Source organism: Rousettus aegyptiacus, unplaced genomic scaffold, assembly GCF_014176215.1.
Source record: "Rousettus aegyptiacus isolate mRouAeg1 unplaced genomic scaffold, mRouAeg1.p scaffold_m13_p_16, whole genome shotgun sequence".
NCBI lineage: Eukaryota > Metazoa > Chordata > Mammalia > Chiroptera > Pteropodidae > Rousettus > Rousettus aegyptiacus.
Window position 1 is genome coordinate 26,776,164 of NW_023416291.1, and position 22,110 is coordinate 26,798,273.

The 22,110-nt window shown below is 31.8% G+C and overlaps 1 protein-coding gene across 5 annotated transcripts in view; it reads left to right on the forward strand.

Moving 5' to 3' along the window:
- The window catches only part of NEK1 (NIMA related kinase 1), a 125,366-nt gene that overhangs the window by 62,785 nt on the left and 40,471 nt on the right, over positions 1 to 22,110 (forward strand). For 3 of the 5 annotated variants that reach the window (XM_036233608.1, XM_036233609.1, XM_036233610.1), the window contains 5 exons: positions 3,457 to 3,492; positions 12,870 to 12,953; positions 13,381 to 13,464; positions 13,966 to 14,043; positions 14,651 to 14,746. In XM_036233608.1, the coding sequence (XP_036089501.1) occupies positions 3,457 to 3,492; positions 12,870 to 12,953; positions 13,381 to 13,464; positions 13,966 to 14,043; positions 14,651 to 14,746 (378 nt within the window). The remainder of the gene's footprint in view (positions 1 to 3,456; positions 3,493 to 12,869; positions 12,954 to 13,380; positions 13,465 to 13,965; positions 14,044 to 14,650; positions 14,747 to 22,110) is intronic. The other 2 variants (XM_016148191.2, XM_016148193.2) reach the window with 2 other exon arrangements.

Consider the following 22,110-nt stretch of genomic DNA (forward strand, 5'->3'; position numbering starts at 1 on the left):
ACAATGTCATATGTCGATTTATATCAATAAAATTTGGGGGAATTCCTTGTACCCCTTTACTGTCAGTCTGCCACTAACTGTAGGCAACCACTGATCTGCTTCCTGTATTATATAGTGTTATCTTTTCTAGAATTTCATATAAACTTATCAATCATACAGTATATGACTTTTTCAGGCTGATGTGTATCAATGTCTATTCTTTTTTATTCTTGAGTCATATTTCCTTGTATGGATGTATCACAATGTATTTATTCATTGATGGACATCTTTGTAGTTTCCAAAAGAGCTGTCTTTAAACTCATCAGAATAGCATGAAAATTAAATTTACTCATTTACATGCATACTATTATAATTGACTAGCCTCTCCTCCCTAGGTAGACCTTTAACTAAGTAGGTATAGCCCTCCTTATTATGTGTAACTTAACTAGTGACCATTTTTATATTCAAGCTTCTGAACACTGCTAGGAAAATTAAAGCTATTAATATCAGACCAGTTTATGGTCTCTGGTTTCTGCCAAGCTGTCATTCCTGCTCAGTAATCTTTTTGTATCTTCATGGTCAAAAGCTTCTCCCATTGCCAGCAGTGGGAATTTTCCACAATGATTTTGTTCATTCTTCTCTTTAAAGATAATCATTACTTTACAGAGAAAATTAAGCTTAATAGTCTCACATTTCCTCAGATTTTCTGCCTCCATACTTATAATTTATTCATCATAGTACCCAATCTTTCTTTATTTTCTTGTCTCATAGGACATAATTTTCTCTGTTCAAAAGTAATCTTTCTCATTTCATCCAATTTGATAATTATAATACTGATAATTGTTAACATTTATCATTTATTGGGTACTTACTATGTGTCAGGCATAATTCTAAGTTCTTTGCCTATATTAACTCAGTTAATTCTCACAATAGTGCCCAGAGGTACATTCTGTTATATTTCCATTTTATATCTTACTGAGGTATAGAGAAATTAATTACTTCACACTTTTGTTTCCTTTTCTTCTATGCAATTCTGTTTACTTAAGGACCTTCAGTTGTTTCCTCTCTTTCTGAATTTTCCTTCTTTACTGGTACCCCTTGATAGCCTATAAATATATTTATGTTTCTCACCTTCCTCTATAGTCACTGTCCTGTCTTTTTCCTCCTCTTTATAACCAGACGCCTCAAATGAATGAAGCACCTGCTATTTCTGGTTGTTTACCTACTATTCAGTTTTCCATTTATGTACACAGCTTATCACCACATAATCATATTGAAAAAGTTGTCACCAATATCCATCTTTCTAAATAGAATGAATATTTTAAATCTTTAATTTACTTGATCTTTCTGTATGACATTTGAGCTTATGAGCTACTACTTCAAATTTCTTTATTCTTTACTTCTCTGATTACTATTTCTTAATATTTTTTCTTATAGGATTCTTGTCTTTGTCTCAATCTTTAAATGTCTGTATTTTCTGGAGTTCTATTCTTGGTTATTTTCTCGCTATAAATAATATCCCGGGATGATCTCACTTATTCTAGCAGGGACTGATGACTTCAAAATCTTGTTCAGTTACTCAGACTACTCTCCTAACTTTTACCTCGCTGCCTTCTGGACATTGTTCCTAAATGTTGCATTGGCACCTCATTTTTCTAAAAATTTCTTTTTATTTTTATAATTATTGTGCAGTAAGATTTAACTTCATTTCGTTTTTAGTTCTGTGAATTTTAACACATATATAAATTCATGTAACCACTGCCACAATCAAGATACAATTTCATCTCCCCCAACCCTAACAACCTGACAACCACTGATCTATCCTTCATTGCTGTAGCTTTCTCTTTTCAAGAATGTCTTACATTATATGTATGTGTACATTTACATAATGGTGTATAACCTTTTGTAGTTAGCTTCTTTTGTTCACCTTAATGATATTCAAGCAAAGTTGTTGCACATATCAGTGATTTTTTGGTTGCTTTTATTGGTTAGTAGTAATCCATTGTTTCATGCTACAGAGACTGAATCTGTCAAAATCCTATAAGGAAACAAATATGGAAAACAAAACAGTGGCCTACAGGCTAGAAATGTTCAGTATACATCTCAATTTTTAAGAAAGACGATGTCAAGGAATGCAAAAATTATAAGATCATTGCTCTCATTTCCTACACAAAGCAATGCTCAAGGTGATGCCACAAAGGTATCTTCTACCTTATATGGAGAAAGAAGTGCTAGATGTTCAAGCTGGATTCAGAAAAAGAAGAGGCACTTGAGATCTAATCACAAACATTCGTTACATACTCGAGTACTTCATACAATTTCAGAAGGTTAATCTGTGTTTTATAGACTACAATAAAGCCTTTAACTCCCTGGATCTTGAAAAGCTATCAATTGCTCAGAAAGAAAGAGTCTTCCCTTAGCACTTGATTGTCCTAATTCATGACCTGTATTGTGGACAGGAAACCACTGTCACAACACAATATGGAGAGACAGAATGGTTTACTATAAGCAAAAGAGATAAACAAGGGTCCATTTTATCTCCCTATTTATTTAATCTATATGCGGAACATATACTATAAACTGGGCTAGACTCAGAGGAAAGAGGAGTGAAAATTGGTGGAGGAAATATCAATAACTTAAGATCCACAGATAACAGCATCTTACTGGCAGAAAATAACAATGATTGGAAGTGACTTCCGATGAAAATGAAAGAAGAAAGTGCCAAAGTAAGACTGTATTTGAACATCAAAAAGACAAATCATGACTACGAAAGAAATATACAACATTAACATAGACAGTGGAGTGATCAAAAAGGTTAAATACTTTGCTTCAGTCATCAATTCAAATGGAGATAGCAGCCAAAATGAAGAAAAAGCTGAGATGTAGAAGGGCAGCAATGGAAGAATTACTAAAGATTACCAAGAGCAAAGATATGTCATTAGAGACCAAGGCTAAGATCATTTATACCTTTGTATTCCCCATTACTGTGTATGGACAGTGAAGAAGGCTGAGAGGAAAAAAAATTGATTCATTTGAATTATCATGTTGGAAGAAAGCTCCGTGGATACCCTGGGCCACCAGAAGGAGGAACAAAGTGAGCCCTAGAACAAATTAAGCCGGGAAACATTGCTGAAGGCAAATATAACAAAACAGAAATTGTCCCGTATTGGGCACATCATAAGAAGGCAGGATTCTATGGAAAAGACAGCAATCCTGGGAAAAAATAGAAGGCAGCAGGAAAATACAAAGACCAAATATGGGATAGATTGACTCCATAAAAGAGGCCATTCAGTCATTAATTCATAAGGTGGCCAGAAGTCAGAGCTAACTCAATGACTTGTAATAGACAGTATTCCATTGTATGGATGTGCTACAATTAGTTTATTTGTTCATCCGTTGAAGGGCATTGGGTTGTTGAATAGTGCTGCTTTGATCATTCATTTACAAGTTTTCGTATGAGTGTTTTTATTTTTCTAGGGTAAATACCCAGGAGTGGGTTTGCTTGATCATATGGTAAGTGTATATTTAACTTGATTTAAGAAAATGCCAATCATTTGTTCAAAAAACATGTACCATTTTGTATTCTTATCAACGATATATGAGATTTTCTCCCATTTTTTTCTTTAAGATTGTTTTATAGTTTTACTTTTTACCTTTAGGTTTTTATTATGGTAAAATGCATATAATATAAAATTTACTGTCCTAACCATTTTAAAATATCTAATTTAGTGGCATTAGTACATTTTCAGTGTTATTTTCCTTTGATACCTATTTTGCTCTTTTCTAGTCTTTTAAGGTCGAAGCTGAGATAGTAGAGTTGAGACCTTCCTTTTCTAATACTGGTATTTCATTCTATAAATTTCCCTCTAAGCCCTGCTTTATTTCACTCCCACAAATTTTGCTATGTTATATTTTCTTTTTCCATTCAGTTCAAAATATATTCTTATTTCTTTTGAAGCATCCTCTTTGGTCCATATATTACTTAGAAGTGCATTGTTTAATTTTCAAGTGTTTTCACATTTTCCTATTTTCTGTTATTGTTTTCTATTTTTATTTTATTATGGTCAGAGAACATACTTTGTAGAATTTTATTCAGTCCTTTTATATTTGTTAGGGTCCGTACTTTGATCAAAGATGATCTGTCTTTCAGGTGCATGTTCTTTATGCACCTGAAAAGAATGTGTATTCTGCTATTGTTGGATGGAGTATTATATAAGTTTCTATTAGATCCTCTTAATGGTTGGTGTTTTTCAGTACTTCTTGATCTCTGCTGAAATTCTGTCTATATTCCATTTGATACTGAGGTAGGAGTGTCAAAGTCTGCAAACTGTGAATTTGTTTATCCTTGCAGTTGTCAAATATTTCCTTTCTTTTTTTTTTTTTTTTTTTTTTAAGAATTCATTTAGGCTTTTGAGGGTTGCTTTTTCGTGCACATGATTTCTTTTTTATTTTTTGTATTAGTTTTCTTTCGCACTATAACAAATTACCACAACTTAGTGGCTTTTAACAAGCCACAACTTAGTGGTTTCTGTGGGTTAGAAGTCTTGGCACAGCTTAACTAAGTCCTCTTCATAAGGTCTTACTTGATTGTAGGCCCAGTTCAGGAAGGATTTACTTACAAACTCATTCATGTTGGTGAAACAGTTCATTTCCTTCTGGCTTAATGAATGAGGGTCCCAACTACTTGCTGGCTGTTGGCCAGAGGTCTCCCTCAGTTTCTAGAGACTGCCTGAAGTTCCTTGCCACATGGACTTATCTACATGTCTGTGTACTTCACTGAGCAAGGGTAGTCTATGGTGGGAGTGTAATATTGCTGAAATTACAAGAATGACATCCTGTTACTTTTGCTGTATTCTATTGGTTAGAAGCAGCAGTCACATCTCCTCCCCACACTCAAAGGATGGGGATTAGACGAGAATGTAAATCTTAAGAAGAAGGATCATGGAGGCCACCATGAGTCACATTCTTGTTAATTTTTTTTTTGTTCTGAAATGTACTTTCTTTGATATTAATATAACCATCCCAACTTCCTTTTGGTTAGTGTTTGCATGGTATATCTTTTTTCATCCTTTTACTTTTAATCTACCTGTAATGATTTTTTTGTAGTGAATCTCTCTTGGTTTGTGTGGATAATTTTAAATCCTTTCTAATAAATTCTGTCTTTTAACTGGTGTGTTTAATGTAATTATACTAATTACACTAATTCACTTGTTTTTATATATTTTACATTCATAACTATATTATAAAAGAGAGCCATTTTTTGCAAAACTGGCAGAGACTTTGGCAGTTTTCCAAAGATCTTTATTTAATTTTTAAATATTTATTATGGCGACATTGGTTAATGAAAACTTTACCTAATTTTTTTATACCCAAAATATTTTTAAAGACCATCATCATAATTCTTCATAATCTTCTTTTATTCACTTTTCTCTTGTATTTGTAGATGATTTTGCATGTGATCTGAGCGATTTTCTAATATCACTGTCATCCTCATGAAATCCTTTATCTTTGGCAAGATTTGCAGTTTCTTTTGTCAGTCAGTTTGTGTTAAATATATGTTATATTGTCAGATATTTACAACATCCAACAATCAGGAAGAGATTTGCCAATAGAGACTTTGATGTGATGAATGTGAATAGAAACTGGTGTTACGTAGGAATGGAATAATATGAAGGTAGTAATTTTATAATGGTCATTACTGCATATTTGGGGGGCTGTGACAACTTTCACTTCTCTGCTGAGCTCTATCTATAGCACACTATAATAATGGATATAATAACCCTGATTCTTCAAGAAAAGTACATCAACATTAGTAATTTAAGGCAGCACATAATACTTATCTATTGATAAATATTAATACTCATGATTCGTTTGAGCAGTTTGCAAATGTATATACATTTACATAGTGGTTTATCCTAATAATCACTCACAAAATTTTCATTTTGCTGATGAAGAAAAGCAATCTTAAAGACATTGTGACAGATATATTAAACCTAATATGTGTTTTCTAATACTTTTTAAAATCACATTATAAATAAACAAACCTAAACAGTTAAAATTAAGTTCTAAATTTTAAAGATTAATCTTCTGTAATTGGGAAACTGCAGTAGTTAAATTATTTGATCAGTACATCTTATTAACTACTTTGGGAAATTCTAATGAATCATAAATTTTTTCTATGGTAAATGAAATTGAAGTCCCTGGCCTGTGCATAAGCATTTAGAATTGAAATAAGTTGTAGATTGAATCATAATTTAAAGAAATCATGGATTTTAAAAATGATTTCATATGCTTGTGTAGTAATACAGAATTTTCCCTGTTTGAGTAACTGAAATTTTTTTAAAATACAAGTTAGAGAAACTAATAAGAAAAACTTTAGTCCAAGTGGTTTGTTTTTGTCTGAACAGTATAAATAAAAATTAACTAAAGTTACTGAGAATCTAAACCTGACTATAATTCTCTAGAATGAGGATTCTTATTCAAAAGTTACAGGTTTGAAACTGGCTCAGAGTCATTAGAATTTTACTGAAGATCACATAGTATGTCCAGAGGCAGGATCCAAGCCAAGCCTAGTGTGTCTGACTTTTAAAATTATGCTTTCAACTGTTTGATTATGCTGTTTGTTCCTTTTTAAATCCTCTCTTAGTATTTGTTTTAATTTAGGTTAAACTTGTAGACCTGATAATTTTGTGGATCAGGGATAAGGCAAGCCTTCTCTGTTAAAGGGCAGATAGTAAATATTTTAGGCTTTGCAGCCCATATGGTGTCCTGTTGTAACTACTCAACCCTGCCATAGTAGGGAAAGAGTAAACTAGTGGCCGTTACTATGTTCTACTAAAACTTTATTTACAGAATCAGACAGCAGACTAGATTTCAGCTGAAGATTATATAGTTTGCTGGCTCTTATTATACAATCTCCTGATAGTAAATTAGTTCTTTAACACTAAACTGTTTCATTTGAAAAGATTATTTTTTCAGTTCTTTAAAAATTATTCCCTTATTATCCTTCTAAAATGTAATGGTACATAGAAAAGAATATACATAATATATGTGTAAATTATGAAGCAAAATAATATACCTAGGAGGTGGAACACTAACAAGAAGTTTAGTCTATATAAAGTCAATAGGGATTGGCAAATGTTTTTCAGTAAAGGACCAAATAGTAAATAATTTAGGCTTTCAGAGCCATAAAGTGTCTGTCATAACTACTAACTCTACCTTGTAGCACAAAAATAACCATAGACACTGTGTAAGTGAATTAACAAGGTTGAGTTCTAATAAAAGTTTATGAATGCACAATGAAATTTGAATTTCATATGATTTTCATGTGGTCATGAAATATTTATTTTGATTTTTTCCACCTTTTAAAAATGTAAAAAACTATATTTAGCCTATGGACCATACAAAAACAGGTGGCAGGCTGGATTTGGCAACCCTTTTCCCAACCTATTACTTTGTTTTCTCTCAGAGGTGACCATTATCCTAAAATTTGAATTTCTCATTTCTGGAATCATTTCAATACATTGTTTCTCTTATGTATGTGTGCCTATACGATGTTTTTTTTTTTTAAATTTGCTTTAATTACATACTGTATATAGATTTGGACTTGCTTTTCAACTTTTAACATTATTTTTCTAAGATTCATGTAGTTAAGTATAGCTGTATAATATTCTGTTGGTGAATAGATCACAATTATTAATTCTCCTGGCAGTAGGTATTTAGGTTGGTTCCAGTTCTGCTTTGAACGTTTTTGTACATATCTTTTAGTACACATGGACAAGGATTTTTTTTGGTTATCTGTTTTTGTTGTTGTTGATGTTGAATAATTTAACATAAAAACTTCCAAAGTTTATTTAAAAAAAATTTTTTTAACTTCTGAATTCTATAAAAAATAATGGAGTATTATTTGTCTTGAGAAATGTTACTTAACTCAAATTATTCTTTACTTATACTAATGGAAAAATGCCTTTAAAAATGATCGGTTACATGGTAAATATTTCATTATTTCATTCATGCATTTATTTAGTATTACACAAACATTTATTGACTCTAATATATTAGGTTTTGTGCCAGCAAGAGAATTTAAGATAAGCAATAGAGGAGATAGACAATTAAACAATTTAATAATAATAACTGTTGAAAGAGTATAATGCCAGACATTAGGTTAAGCAATTTATGTGTATTAGTCTACGAGAGCGGTTGTAACAAAACACTACAGAGTGGCTTAACAACAGAAATTTATTATCTCATAGTTCTGTAGGGTAGCAGTGTGAGATCAACATATTGATAAGATTGGTTCCTTCTGAGGGCTAAGTGGAAGAATCTATCCCATGCCTCCTTCCTTTCTATTCATTGACAATGAACAAGTGGACGCTGATTTTTTTTTTTTTAAAAAAAAATGCAATACCTTTTACATCTGCTCCAAAGAAAATTTTTTAAAAATCTAACAAAACATGTAGATTTGTATGATTAAAACGACAAAATTTTGATAAAATCAAAGATGACCTCAACACTTGGAGAATCATACCATGTTCATGAATTGGAAGACTATGTAGTAAAAATGGCAGGTCTTCTTAAATTGATCTATATGTTTAATGCAATTCCTAGTAAAATCTCAAACATTTTTTATAGACATCGACAAGCTTATTCTAAAATTTATACAGCATGAAAAACGCCTTAAAACAGCCAAGACAGTTTGAAGAGGAATAAAGTAGGAATAATGATCCTTCCTGATGTTGAGGCTTTCTTATAGCTATAATAATCAAAACAGTGTAGTAGCTGGTGGAGGGATAGGTACAGAACTCAATGGAACAGTATAGAAAAACTCAAAATAGATCCTTACAAAGATACCCAATTGATTATTGACAAAGAAGCAGAAGCAATTCAGTGGAGGAATTCAGTGGGTTGTCTTTCTAAAAGTGCTGGAAAAAATCGGACATCCATATTCAGGGAAAAATATGAACCTTAATGTAAACATCACACCTTATAAAATAATTAACTCAAAACAGATGTGCTCTAATATAAAACATAAAATTGTAAAACTTCTAGAGAAAGAAGAAAATTTCAGAACCTAGGACTCAGTTCTTAGACTTGACACCAAAATCATGATTCATAAAAGGAAAACTTAAGAGACTGAACTTTTATCAGAATTAAAAACTTTTGCTCTGCTAAAGACCTTGTTAAGAGAAAGAAAATGCAAATTACAGATTAGGAGAAAATATTTGTAAACTCTATATTCAGCAAAGGATTTATATCTAGAATATATAAAGAACCACCAAAATTCAACATTAAAAACACAAAGAATTCACTTAGAAAATGGGCAAAAGACATGCTAAACATTTTATTAAAGCAGATATACAGATGGCAAATAAACACTTGAAAAGATGGTCATCATTGTTAGCCATTTAGAAAATACAAATTTATATCAATAATGTACCCACTACACACATCAGAATGCCTAACATAAAAAAATTGTGATAAAACCAAATGCTGATGAGGATGTGGGAAAAGTGGATCACCTATACATTGTTGGTAAAAACATAAAATGATACAGCCACTGTCTAAAATAGTTTGACAGTCCCTTTTAAAACTAAAAATGTATTTACCATACCAAGAGTAGGTAATTCTATTCTTGGGCTTATGTCCCAGAGAAAAGAATTATACTCACTTAGAAACTTGTATGTGAATGTTCTTAGTAACTTTATTCTTAATAGCCAAAAACTCGAAACCTACCCAGATGTACTAAAGTGGATGAATGTGTGAACAAATTATGCTGTATCCGTCCAATGGTATAATATTCAGCAGTAAAATGGAATGAACCATTGATTCATGCATCTAATACTTTGGATGGACTGCAAGGAAAATAATACTGAGTAAAAACAATCAGTCTCAAAAGAATACATACTATATGATTGCATATATATATAACGCATGAAAATAATTAGAGATGGAGAAAAGATTAATAGTTGATGGGTGTTAGGGATTGAAGTGGTGAATATGACTATAAAGTGTTTTCGTAATGGCGCAGTTTAGTTTCTTGATTATGGTGGTGGTTACTTACACAAAGCTATATGTGTAATAAAATTGCATTTATACAGATACACATATATGTGCATGTAAAATTGGTGAAACCAATCTCTATAGTTTGTACCAGTGCCGGTTTCCTGGTTTTGATAGTGTAGTATAGTTATGCAAGATGATAAAATTAGAAGAGACTGGATAAAAGAACCTCTCTGTATATTACTTTTTACCTTTCTGTAAATCTATAATATTTCAAACTAAAATGATAAAATATTTTTGTTAAATATTAAAATGGTAAAAAGATTATTTCGAGTAACTCAGATTTTTTTTTATTTCTCAAATACCATGAAGGGAAGATAAAATCTATAATGATACTCATTTTGCCACCCACTCTCCTGTAACTCTGTAGATATTCCTTTTTTTTTTTCAGAATTCTCCTCATATCTTTGCCCAGTCCTTCCTATTTCTTGTTTTCCCTCACCTCCCCCACTCAGTGACCTATATCTCAAAAGCTCAAGTAACTGATAAGCTAATGCCAAGATCTCCTTGAGGAGGGGAAGAAACTGAGTGGGCAGAAGCCTTTTGTTAAGCTGACAGGAGAAAGACAGAGCATGTAACAATACTTTTTGTTCTGGCACACCCATGAAGTGGGTGGTATTATTTATGCCAGACTTAAAGCAAGTGTAAGTAATTTTGCTGAAGGTCAGTAGTGGTTAGGTAGCATTGATGAATATGTGAACTTCCAGACTTCACAGTCTGTCATAGTCCACGTTCTCCACTATCATAGTAGACTGTTCTAATGAGCGCTCTTGTGGGAGCATTTATGTAAAAATATATTTTTTATAATTGTATAAGAAACAGTATGAGTGGGTCACACTTAGCGCACTAGAGAAGGCTTGGGCAAGGCTTTCCAGAGGATAAATGTTTGATTTGCATTTTGGAAAATGAGTAGTTAGCCATTTTAAGATGAGTAAGGTCATGGCATAGTCCACAAACTACAAATAGTTGTCATGGCTTGCATGTAGTCGTTATGAATGAGCAGTGGCAGAAATGAGACTAGAGATGCCTTATCTGTCATTCAACAGAATGTGAGTTGTTTTCTGAAGGTAATGGGGACCATTGAAAGATTTATCTGGGGCTAGATGTGAAGGAGAATGTTGGAAAGGTTACTCTTACTGCACTGTAGAGAATAGATTGGAGGGATTTAAGACCAGAGGTGATATAAGTTAGGAAGCCCTTTTGGAACTCAAGGAATCAAAAGAAGAGAGCCTGGGCTGAGGAAGAAACTAAAGGGATGAATTCTGGAGTTACTAGAAGGTAGAAATGGTAAGTTGTCATTTGTATTTGGCAAATGGGAGAGAGACAAAATAACTCTCAGCCTGCTAACTTGAGAGGCCAATTGTGAGCAATAATGGAGGTAGGAGTAAGATCATATACCAAAAAGAATGATGAAGTCAGGTTTATAAATTGAGGAAGCCGTGCTATGTAAGAATGTAGTTGTTCATGAGTCAGTTGCATATATACAAAAGTTTAAGAGAAAAGGACTGCAAGGTTAGTTTAGATTTGGGAATTGGCAACATATGTTAAAACCTAAGAATGAAAAGGGAAGGAGAGCCAGAGAATGAATCTCTAGAATATATTGACATTAGCGATGAGCCAAGGAAGAGAAAAGCCTATGAAAAATAGGGAAGATTGGAAGATCCCAGGAGAGAGTGCTGTTTTAAATACTGAAAGAGAAGAATTTGTGTGTGTGTAAATGATAATTCACTATTTAGTGGGTTATGAATTTTATATAGTCAGTTAATAATGTTTTTTATAATGTTGAATGTGGAAAGAAACTCAGAATATTAATGTTGATTAATATTAAGTGAAAAAATCAGAATACAGTAAAATTACAGTTTTATAAAAGTAAATGTGTACATATCCATACATATGTATAGAAGAAAATTTTGTTTCTCAGATGGTAGAATTATGACTGATTCCTATTTTTTCATTTTATAGATTTTCTACAGTGAACATATATGATTTTTATGAGGGGAAAAATACTTATATAAATTAAGTAGATTTAGTTTAAACTAATTTCCAGTAGAAATCTTAATTGCAAAATTTGTATTGTGAACTAACGGTCATTGGTAACCTTAGAAAATTTTCAGTCATAGTGAGATCAGAAAACAGATTGTAATGGGTTAAAAAAATAAATGGCTAGCAGTAAATTGGAGGTGATAAACATAAAAAGTATGCTCTCAACAAGCTGATCAAAAGACATTAGGCAGAGAAGTGAGACTGAGGATTTTTTTTAATTGGGAAGAACATGAAGCATAGTTGTGTGCTGAAGGAAGAGAAAATGGTTAATTTGACCATCTGATACTTTTATTAAAGAATATTAATTTTTAATAAGATAAACTATGTTATAAGATGACTTAGTTTGTGATTGGGTATGATCATTTGTAGCATAGTAATAGGATGTGCCTGAATAAAAAGAGTTTAAGCTCAAATATTTTATATTGTGTTATTATTTTTTGTGTAAACAAACATGGAGAAATGATTGGCCCTTTGCAAAGAAAAAATTTGATTTGGGGTTTAGCTAACCTCCAAAACAGTTCTGAAAACCTGTTTACATGTGTGGCTAATGAAAACATAGCTGGTCTTGGTTTTGAATAATTATGTTTGGGGTTTAATTACTTCCTTCTGTTGTCACTGAATCTGTTGGTTAAATTGATACAAGAAAATGTCAGGGTTTGTTACCAGTTTATCAGCTAGGAACTATCAGTATAACCCAAAAGAAATAAAGTGGCACCTGGATATTCCTAAGTAAGATGCTGATGTAGCCTCAGTCATTCTTTAAACTTAGTACATTAAATGATGAACAGGGATTCCTGCAAAACCTGGCAGCTATGTATGGAGGCAGGCCCAGCTCTTCAAGAGGAGGGAAGCCAAGAAACAAAGAGGAAGAGGTATGCTTCCCGCATGTTCGCTACCTCCGTCACAGCCATTTTTGAGTTTATTGCCTTCCTTTCTTGCATGGTTTAAATTCTTAACAATTATTTGAAGATTTTGTAGGTGTATAGGGACCTGTTAATGAATTTTGACTGACATATCTATGTCATAATTTTGCCCCATAACTGCTATTCAGTATTCTGAGTTTAATTTTTTTCTTTTGATAAAACTAAAAATGTGTAATTATAATGTATTACTTTTCAGAAATAAGTTGATCTAAATTAAACACTCGAAAGCTAATATTACATTTCCATTAACCAGATTTCAAAACTTTTATTTCTTGTATTCGGATTAACACTTTGCTTTATTTTAATTTTTTTTTTAAAAAAAATATAGGTAATTTTTCTTTTAAATTAAAGTGTTATGTTTTTTTCCTTCTTGTAGGTTTATCTTGCAAGGCTGAGACAAATAAGATTGCAGAATTTCAATGAGCGCCAACAGATTAGAGCCAAACTTCGTGGTGAAAAGGCAGGTTAAAAATCAATTTTTAAAAAAGTAGTTGAATGACAATGTAAAAAGTAAAGAATAAAATGCTGTGCCACACACCCACCACCACCACACCACCATAAAAAAATAAGTGCTGTGCCACTAACAAAAAATAAAATCTCATGAAAACAGTGAAAGTCAAAGGCCAGAAACTATACTCGGGGATAAAGTAAACTTATTTATATGATTTAAAATTTGTAAGACCATTTTTTTCCCGAGGAAATCTATGAGTAAAATATAAGCAGTACCCATGGGCACGTAAAATGGTACATTTTCTGTCATTCTCTTTATAATCTTTTTTTCCCATTGTCCATAGGACTTGATAAGTGTAAAGTGTTTCCATTTAGCTGTGAGAGAAAATTAGTAACATTGAACAGTTTACCATTTTACATATTTAGATGTTAGTTTATTCATATTCTCTTCACAGAGCTCTGCTCTAAATTTGGGGTTCTGTCCTAAGTGGTTCGCTTATCTATTTTGCAGAAAGAAGTGGATAATTCTGAAGGACAAGAGGGAAGTGAAGAGGTTGACATGAGGCGTAAAAAAGTTGAAGCACTTAAGGTATAGACTAGAAATCGTTTTCTTAGAGAAAATTGAAGCTTGAGATAGAGAATCGTGTTCTTAAGTCTTTTATAGTTAAATTATCTTATTCTCTTGCTTTAATTTTTCTTTCCCATTTTTCTCTAACTCTTTTGGTTTCTGAAAAATACCCTTTCTCTCTTTATATCATATTATGGAGATCAGTTTGATGAAACCATTGCAAATGCATGAAACTATCACATTAGTAACCTTAAAAAGAAAAAAGATAACCTTAAAAATTAAAAACATAATTGTTCATTTTTGTGAAGATACATGAAGTTTGTATATAATAATCATAGTTTAAAATTTTTACATTTGTACTTCCATTAGAATGTATTCGCATTTATTTTCTTTCAACAAACATTTATGGAGCAGCTGCTGTGTGCTGAGCCCTGATTTAGGTGCTGGAGCCATGAAGTGAGCTAACGTTTTTATTCTGGAACACTGCATGTGCGTGAGCCTGCGCACGTGCGCACACACACACACTTCTTTTTTTGGATAGTAAGTAAATATCTTTAGAGACCCGAGAAAAAGAAACCTTACGCTCTTCTTCCTGATGACTAATTTTGTTGATTGTTTTTATTTTCAGGCCCAAGCAAGTGCACGTGCTTCTGTACTAAAAGAACAATTGGAACGAAAGAGAAAGGAAGCGTATGAGAGAGAAAAGAAAGTATGGGAGGAGCATGTAAGATTTAGCTTATACTCTTAATCCTGGTCTTGTTAATGTTCTTGTATCTCTTACTAGGTAGTATATCAGCATTATAATTTTGTGATTATTTTAAAAATTTTTTAATTCTCATTCATTCTCCCTCTCCCTTCTCTTCCCTGCTCTCCTTCTCTCTATTGCTCTGTCTCTTTCTCTTAATTTTAGGATGATCTATATAAAAGTTATTTGGGCGTTTGATTTGAGGTGAGAACCTAATTTGTTTTATTTGCTTATTATTTCCAAGTAGCTAATCAAAGTCCCAGCATCACTTAATGGCTATACTTCTTTTTGCCACTGATCTATAGTGCTACCTTTAAAATATATTAAATTTTTATATATACTAAAGAATGAACCTATAGCATATATGCATCAGACTTTCTCTTCCACTCCATTCTTTCTGTTTGTTCTGCCAGTACGATATTGCATTAATAATTATGGATTTAGAGTATATTTAATTTCTAATAATGTTCATCCCTCATTTTCCTTTTACATTTTTTAAGCTTAATTATTAGCTCTTTTTACCATATGCCTTTTAGGATTATTTTCGGTGTTTTTTTTAATCCTTTGGAATGTTTATCAATACTTACTTAAACCTACAAATTAGCTTAAGAACTGATAGGCTTATAAAGTCTTTATCCAAGAGCATGTTAAGTATCTACACTTACTCATTGTTTCTGTTATATCTCTATACAATTTTGATCATTTTTAATTCATACGAGTTATATTTCTTGTAAAGGTTAGTTCTTGATAGTTTATAATTCCATTTCTGCTTTTATAGGATTTTTTCTTGACAAAATATTGCTGATATTTGGAGAAGTTGTTGGTTTTTGCTTATCTCTTTTACAATGAGTTTACCTGTTCTACCAATTTTTAATAAAATTTTTATGGGTTTGTAGCGTGAGACTGTATCATTGACAGGTAGTCATGATATACATCATAACAATAATTCCTACAGTTTATTGTATGCCAGGCATATTATAACTATTGCACATGTTTTGCTTTGTTTAATCTTTACAGCTTTACACAGCAGATGTAGAAAGGGTAAAACAATTAGATGAGATGACATTTCCAGTAAGTGCGGAACACATACTTGAATGTAGATCTGCCCAGTGTCAAGGTCTTTATTTTTATGTACCATACCTTAACTTCCTCTGCTTTCTTTAAGTGGTGCCTTTTATTACTACTATATTTTATCACATTGTCCAGAACTTCTAGGAAATGTTAAATAAGAATAGCGATAATATTTTCTTCCTTTCTTTAATGGAAGTACTTTAGTCATGTCTCTGTTATGTATGGTAAAAGAGTAAGGAATATAGTTTTATCTCTAGATTTTACAGATTTTACTAGAAATATCTTTTGGAGTTTTATCAGATGTCTTGTTTATTTGTTAATGTGATTTTTTTTTTTTTAATCTACCCATTGATGTAATATACAGGGAAGTTCTCTTCCCAGAGTCCTAATATAAAGGAAACGTTTAGCTACATGAGAATGAGTGAAAGAAATCTCCAGAATTCAGACAACATATCTGTGGAAATCTTTTCTGAGGTTAGGTCACATACTTTGGTTTGAATATGATGAGTTCCTCCTTTATTGCATTTTACTTTTTTGTATGTGTTTCATTTCTGCCTTTGCCCTATTCTTTGGACCTGCCATATAGACCTATAAGATTTCTGGTAGACACACTCCCCATTTCTGTCTACCTCAGAATGTTCTTATCCTTAGTCTTGACATCCAATCTTATCCATTTAAATAGACACATCATGAGTTCAATTCGGAATCGTGTTCCTTTTTCCAAGTGTCACTGGACATTAACAGTTTCAGAGATCTCTCCAAGATATATTTATTTGACATCAAAGGATTTAAGAACATGAAAAAGAATTAGGATTCCACTTCTGCTGATGGCCACTATTTTAAAGCTGCTCCTCTGATGGTCTTTGTAACATGGAGTTTCCCTAAGCATCAGGAACAGAATTTCACAGGTGGTGGAGGAGGTAAAAGGAGAAGAGGACAGGGGAGTACCTTTAGAATCACTGTTAGGTTTTGTATTTCAATGAATGCATTTTACATATTATATCCAACATGATTCAGCTGTGAGCAGGTGTTTTACATTCTTACTGTATACTTTTATTACTGGGCAGTTCTGTACCTGCATAATAGCATTGTTCTGTTTCCTCAGATGACCAGTGGGAATGAAGGCTTCTCTATTACCAGAGGCTGCAATAGACCTCATTATACCCATCCAATATACTTTCAAGAACATTCATATACTTCTAGTACAGTTTAAGAAAAAACTCCCTTAAAAGTCTACTTTCTAAGCTATGTAAAACCAGTGTAAAACTTTTTTCTCTGTATATGTTTTCTCCTTTATAATGGTAGATATGTCTCAGTTCTAAAGTGCATACAAATGATAGGTTTTATGACAGTATTACTGATGATAATACTAGTTGCTAGTATGGTACAACTTTGTATTTCCTAACATTCCTTCAGAAATATTTTTATGGCGGCAGCATTAAACTGTGGTAGTGAGCCTTGTTTTTGAGGTCCAATAGGCCAGCAACTCATTTTCACTTGGGGAAATTATTTTATTGTGTGTTCTTTTGGTAAAACTGTCAAATAAGGTGTCCAGACTTATCGTCTAAAGTAGACCAATTGAATTCTCTCCCAGGGCTTGAAGCTTGAGCAGACTATCACACAAGATTTGAAGTTGGAATTTATTTAATACAGTAAGAAAATCTCATGAAAACCATGAATTAGTTTCTGCCACCTAGGTCCATAAAGCTACCCAGATTTTTAAGAGCGGTTTCTTTTGTTTTCGTGATCCTACTTGCTACTGTTCCGCCAGCTCCTCCTTCCTTCACTTCCTCCCTTTTATCAGAGTTAGTTTCTATTGCTTTCAACCAGTGAACCTTAACTGGTTCACTATGGAAAGTGTTCAGCATGGTACCTGATGAATAGTAACACAAATTAATTGGGAATTCTGTAGCTCATGATATTTCAGAATTATGTATACAATGTTTACTGGTATAGTAAAGAAAAAAGTGAGGCTGGAAACTCATAGAAAAAGAGATCCAATTTATGGTTACCAGAGGCCGAGGTTGGGAGAGGAGGAATAGGAATTGGATAAAGGTAGTCAAAAGGTACAAACTCCCAGCTATAAGATAAATAAGTACTAGAGATGTAATGTACAATGGGTTGCCTGTAGCAAACACTGCTATGTGATATAGCATATGAGAAAGTTGTTAAGAGAGTAAACCTTAAGAGAGTTCTTACTACAAGGAAAAAATTCTTTTTCCATTTCTTTTTATTGTATATAGATGAGATGAAGGATGTTAAACTAAACTTACTGTGATAATTATTTCACAATATATGTAAGTCAAGCCTTTAGATTGTATACTTAGAACTCATGCAGTGATATTTTCAATTATATCTCAGTAAAACTGATTCAGGGGATGAAGCTAGGAATCTGAATACTTGATTTTTACTCTCAGCTCTGCCACTTAATTTGCCTATTTGGAGAACTGGTTTAATATTTTCAGGCCTTTATTTCCTCATCTCCTAAATTAAAGGCTTGATCTCTAATGTTGCTCTGTCTAAATTACCTTGAAAAATACTCTTCATAATGTATGTACTTAAGTTCAGGTTAATCTACAGAAAATGAGTTAAAGTTATTTTACCAAGTAATTATTTCAACAAAATGTCTAATTTAGCATAACCTAAATGTAATATTTACTTAAACTATCTGAAATGTTTGTTAAAAGTTTGTATGTATGTTGTTGTATTTTTCCTTGGTAAGACCACATATCTCTCGCTGGATTCTCAAAAATATTTTTGATCTGACAAATGGTAAAAATTGCTGCCATAATTATTCTAATTCTTGGGCATGTATAACCCAATTTTATAAATTTTTTTCTGACATATCGAATGGTAAGAACTATAATACTAAAAAGGACTTTAATATGGAAAATAATTTTCATGTATGATGATAGATTTTTTCTCCCAAATAGTATAGTGTTGACTTGCTCAGCCAGCATATATATGCATATTGTAAATGAAACATATAAGAAAAATACTCAGTTTTTAACAAGAAAAGCAACATATTTAATTAAATTTCAATGAAAAATGGGATTAGAGAAATTCTTTCTTAGGTCAGAGAATATATTTTGAATATGATGAGTTCCCATTTAATTGCATTGAACTGTTTTGTGTTATTTCATTTCTATTTCTCTCTTCGTCCTGTTCTTTGCACCTGATATACAAGTTTGTAGGCTTCCTCCAGGGCAGAAACATTTTTCTTTCTGACCACCTTGTGCTGTTCTTACACTTAGACGTTCTTATAAATGCATTATACCAGAAAATTATTCATATACAAATATTTTTCTATTTTTGGTTCTTTAGAGACAGAGTTCTAAGAACTTCAGCATGAATTTGATCAAATTTGACCACTCTTTAGACTATATTAAATTACATGTGAATTTGCTCTCTATTAAAAATATGAAATCAGGCCATTTCACAATAGTTTTCTAACATTCATTAAATCCTTATTAATCACTCAGCATAGACAAAAGAAATAGTATTTGTATTTCATATGCTTCAAGAGTAGGTAACCTGATAAATTCGTGTGTTTATAAAACTGGCCTCTTTGGAGAAATTTTGAGTTTTGTCATTTAGTGGCAAAGATTGTTAATTTTCAGCAAATAGTATAACTGACAGAAAATAGAAGCAGTTTTACATGATAACTTCTATCTCAAGATCTGGTTAACGTTTAGTAATAATAGCTTTAACATTCAGGTTATATGGTGTTTACTCAGAAGGCCCAAGTTCTACTGTACTAATAGGTTAGTGATATGTATTCCTTGGCTTATAATAATATTACCATGTCTCAGTAGTTAACTGAATTACCTTTAAATTTTCAATAACTGACTTAGTTTTATTATCAATTGTAAGAATTAGTAGATGTTCTGGTGGTCTTTGTTCTTCCCTTTAGATTTTAAATGTCTGAGTTTTTTTGCTTTTTTCTTATTTCAGCTTCTTCTGATCTTGTAAGCTTAGTGGAGCCCCGAGAGCAATTACCATGTGTTCTGTTATAGAACACAAGCATTTCCAAAAGCTACGAACAGTCATTACTACAGCGATGCCAGTAACTTTGTCTTACACATTGGATCAGATATCTTAGATCATAAAATATATACCTGTGACTGTATACCAGTCTTTAGCCATATATAAGTCAGTCAAATTGATTTTTGTATAACATGGAGTGAGTTTTTAATAGTAATGTGTGAAATATTTTCTTCATTAAAGTAGCTTCTGTTGATTAAAAGATTAGCTTCTGTAAGTACAAAGTAGTGTGAACAGAATTTTGTCGAGATCATCCATATCTTAGTATAATAATCCCAACACTTTCCTAAATTCGATTATCTTTTGTTTCTTACTGTTTAACTTGTATCACTTTATCAATAAACAGATTTTTAGGTTTCTTTTAAGGTCGAGATTAATATAGAAATATCTCTATTACATATAATTTATATCTAAAGAATATAAGGTCAAGAGAAAGGATTTCAATCCCTTTATGTGACTTTTGTCATTCTTTAAGGACATAACCTGCTAAATATTCTCCAAATTGTTTAAAATTTTTCTTAGGCTATATATCTGCAATTTCAGAGAGTTGTGCCAGTTCTTTGTTTAAATTGTATAAGAATTATGTATGTATGTGATTAATCATTATAAAAGCATATAGATAAATGAAGTATTAGAGCAGTGGCCATATAGGTGACTTTTTTACTTTTATTAAAAGTTTCCTTAATATATCTATCATAGTCATCTTCCCAATAATTTTGGAAATAACTTTTGAGATAGTTTTTATAAGCATAAATGCAAATCAGATCATAGGTTGAGAAGGGAAGTTGGTGCTCTTCTTTAGTGAAATTGGTTAAGTTTATATGATCTCTCTTGTTTAATTGTTCGTACAGTTAAATTACTCTATATCATTTTTTTAAATCTTAGTGTTTTTTTTTTTTGTTTTATAATGTAAAGTATTTTCTTTTCAGTTTCTGCTGCTTACTGATGTCTGTGTCAATTCTTATACACTACAAAAACTTTAAATTTTGATTTTGCATAGATGAGCGGTTGTTGTTTTTATTTTGCTTTTTACAAGTTTCTTCATTTTGTCAGGTGCTAAAACCAGACTTTTAGTGTTTGAACCAAATGACCTTATTTAATGAAAGCTAAATAAATATTTGCTAAATTATAATAATTACTACTATTTGTTAGGTACAACAAATGCCTCACAGCTGTACACCTTACATAAATTATCATGTTTAATTCCTATAGCAAGGAGACAATGGGTACAGCATTCCTATTTTAGAAAAAGCTTGAAGTTTAGAGAGGATAAGAAACCATAAAAAATCATGAGACTAGTAAGGGGGACTTTTGGAATTTAAGTGTAGAACTATCCTACTTCAACTGTATTTTATGAACTCCTTAAACAGTAAGTGGCCATTCAAATTGGATACTTTATTAAGGTCGGTCTTACCATCTCCCATCTTGGCTTTTTACACAGTTCTTTCTCTAGTTTTTATTTTGTTTGTTTTCCCCAGATTATTTAGCACACATCTACTTTTATTTCTCTGTAACATACTGATTGATTTTTATGTTCTCCTTTCTCTTCTACATTGTAATCCTTTGAGAAGAAGCTTTGTCATTCATTTTGTTTTGTTTTTCTTATACTTTTTTGGTTTAATATTAATTATTGCCATTAGTTCTAGTCTATAATATACTGAGTTTTTTCCCCTGACTTTACTGAAATATAATTGTTAAATAACATTGTGTAAGTATAAGATACATAGCATGATTTGATTGTGTATATATTGTGAAATGATTACCACAATAACATCTGTCACCTCACATAGTTACCATGTATCATTCATTTTAGATCTCCAGGATCTAGCACTGTGCTTGGCACTTAATGTATCTTTAAATATGTTGATTAATTTTAATCAGATATTGTATATTTGTCTTTTCACAAAAATCATGTTAGATTTATTCATTGAAATAGCAGAAATCATTTTTAAGTGAATTAGTATAATACAATTAATAAACATGATATGTGGTAAGGAAGATATTACTAATTTAAATAATAATGGCATAGTTTTATGTCCAAATTAATTTGTTTTCTTCAAAATAACCATCGAGGGAAATAACATATTTCTTCTAAAAATGTGGCTATTTATTCAGATATAATTGGAGCTTGTTTTTATTTCCTCAAGTTATGGGACCTATTTTGAATATACTCTATGGTAGTAAGACAATCATAAAGTTTCAGAATATTTCTACATAATCTTTCAAGG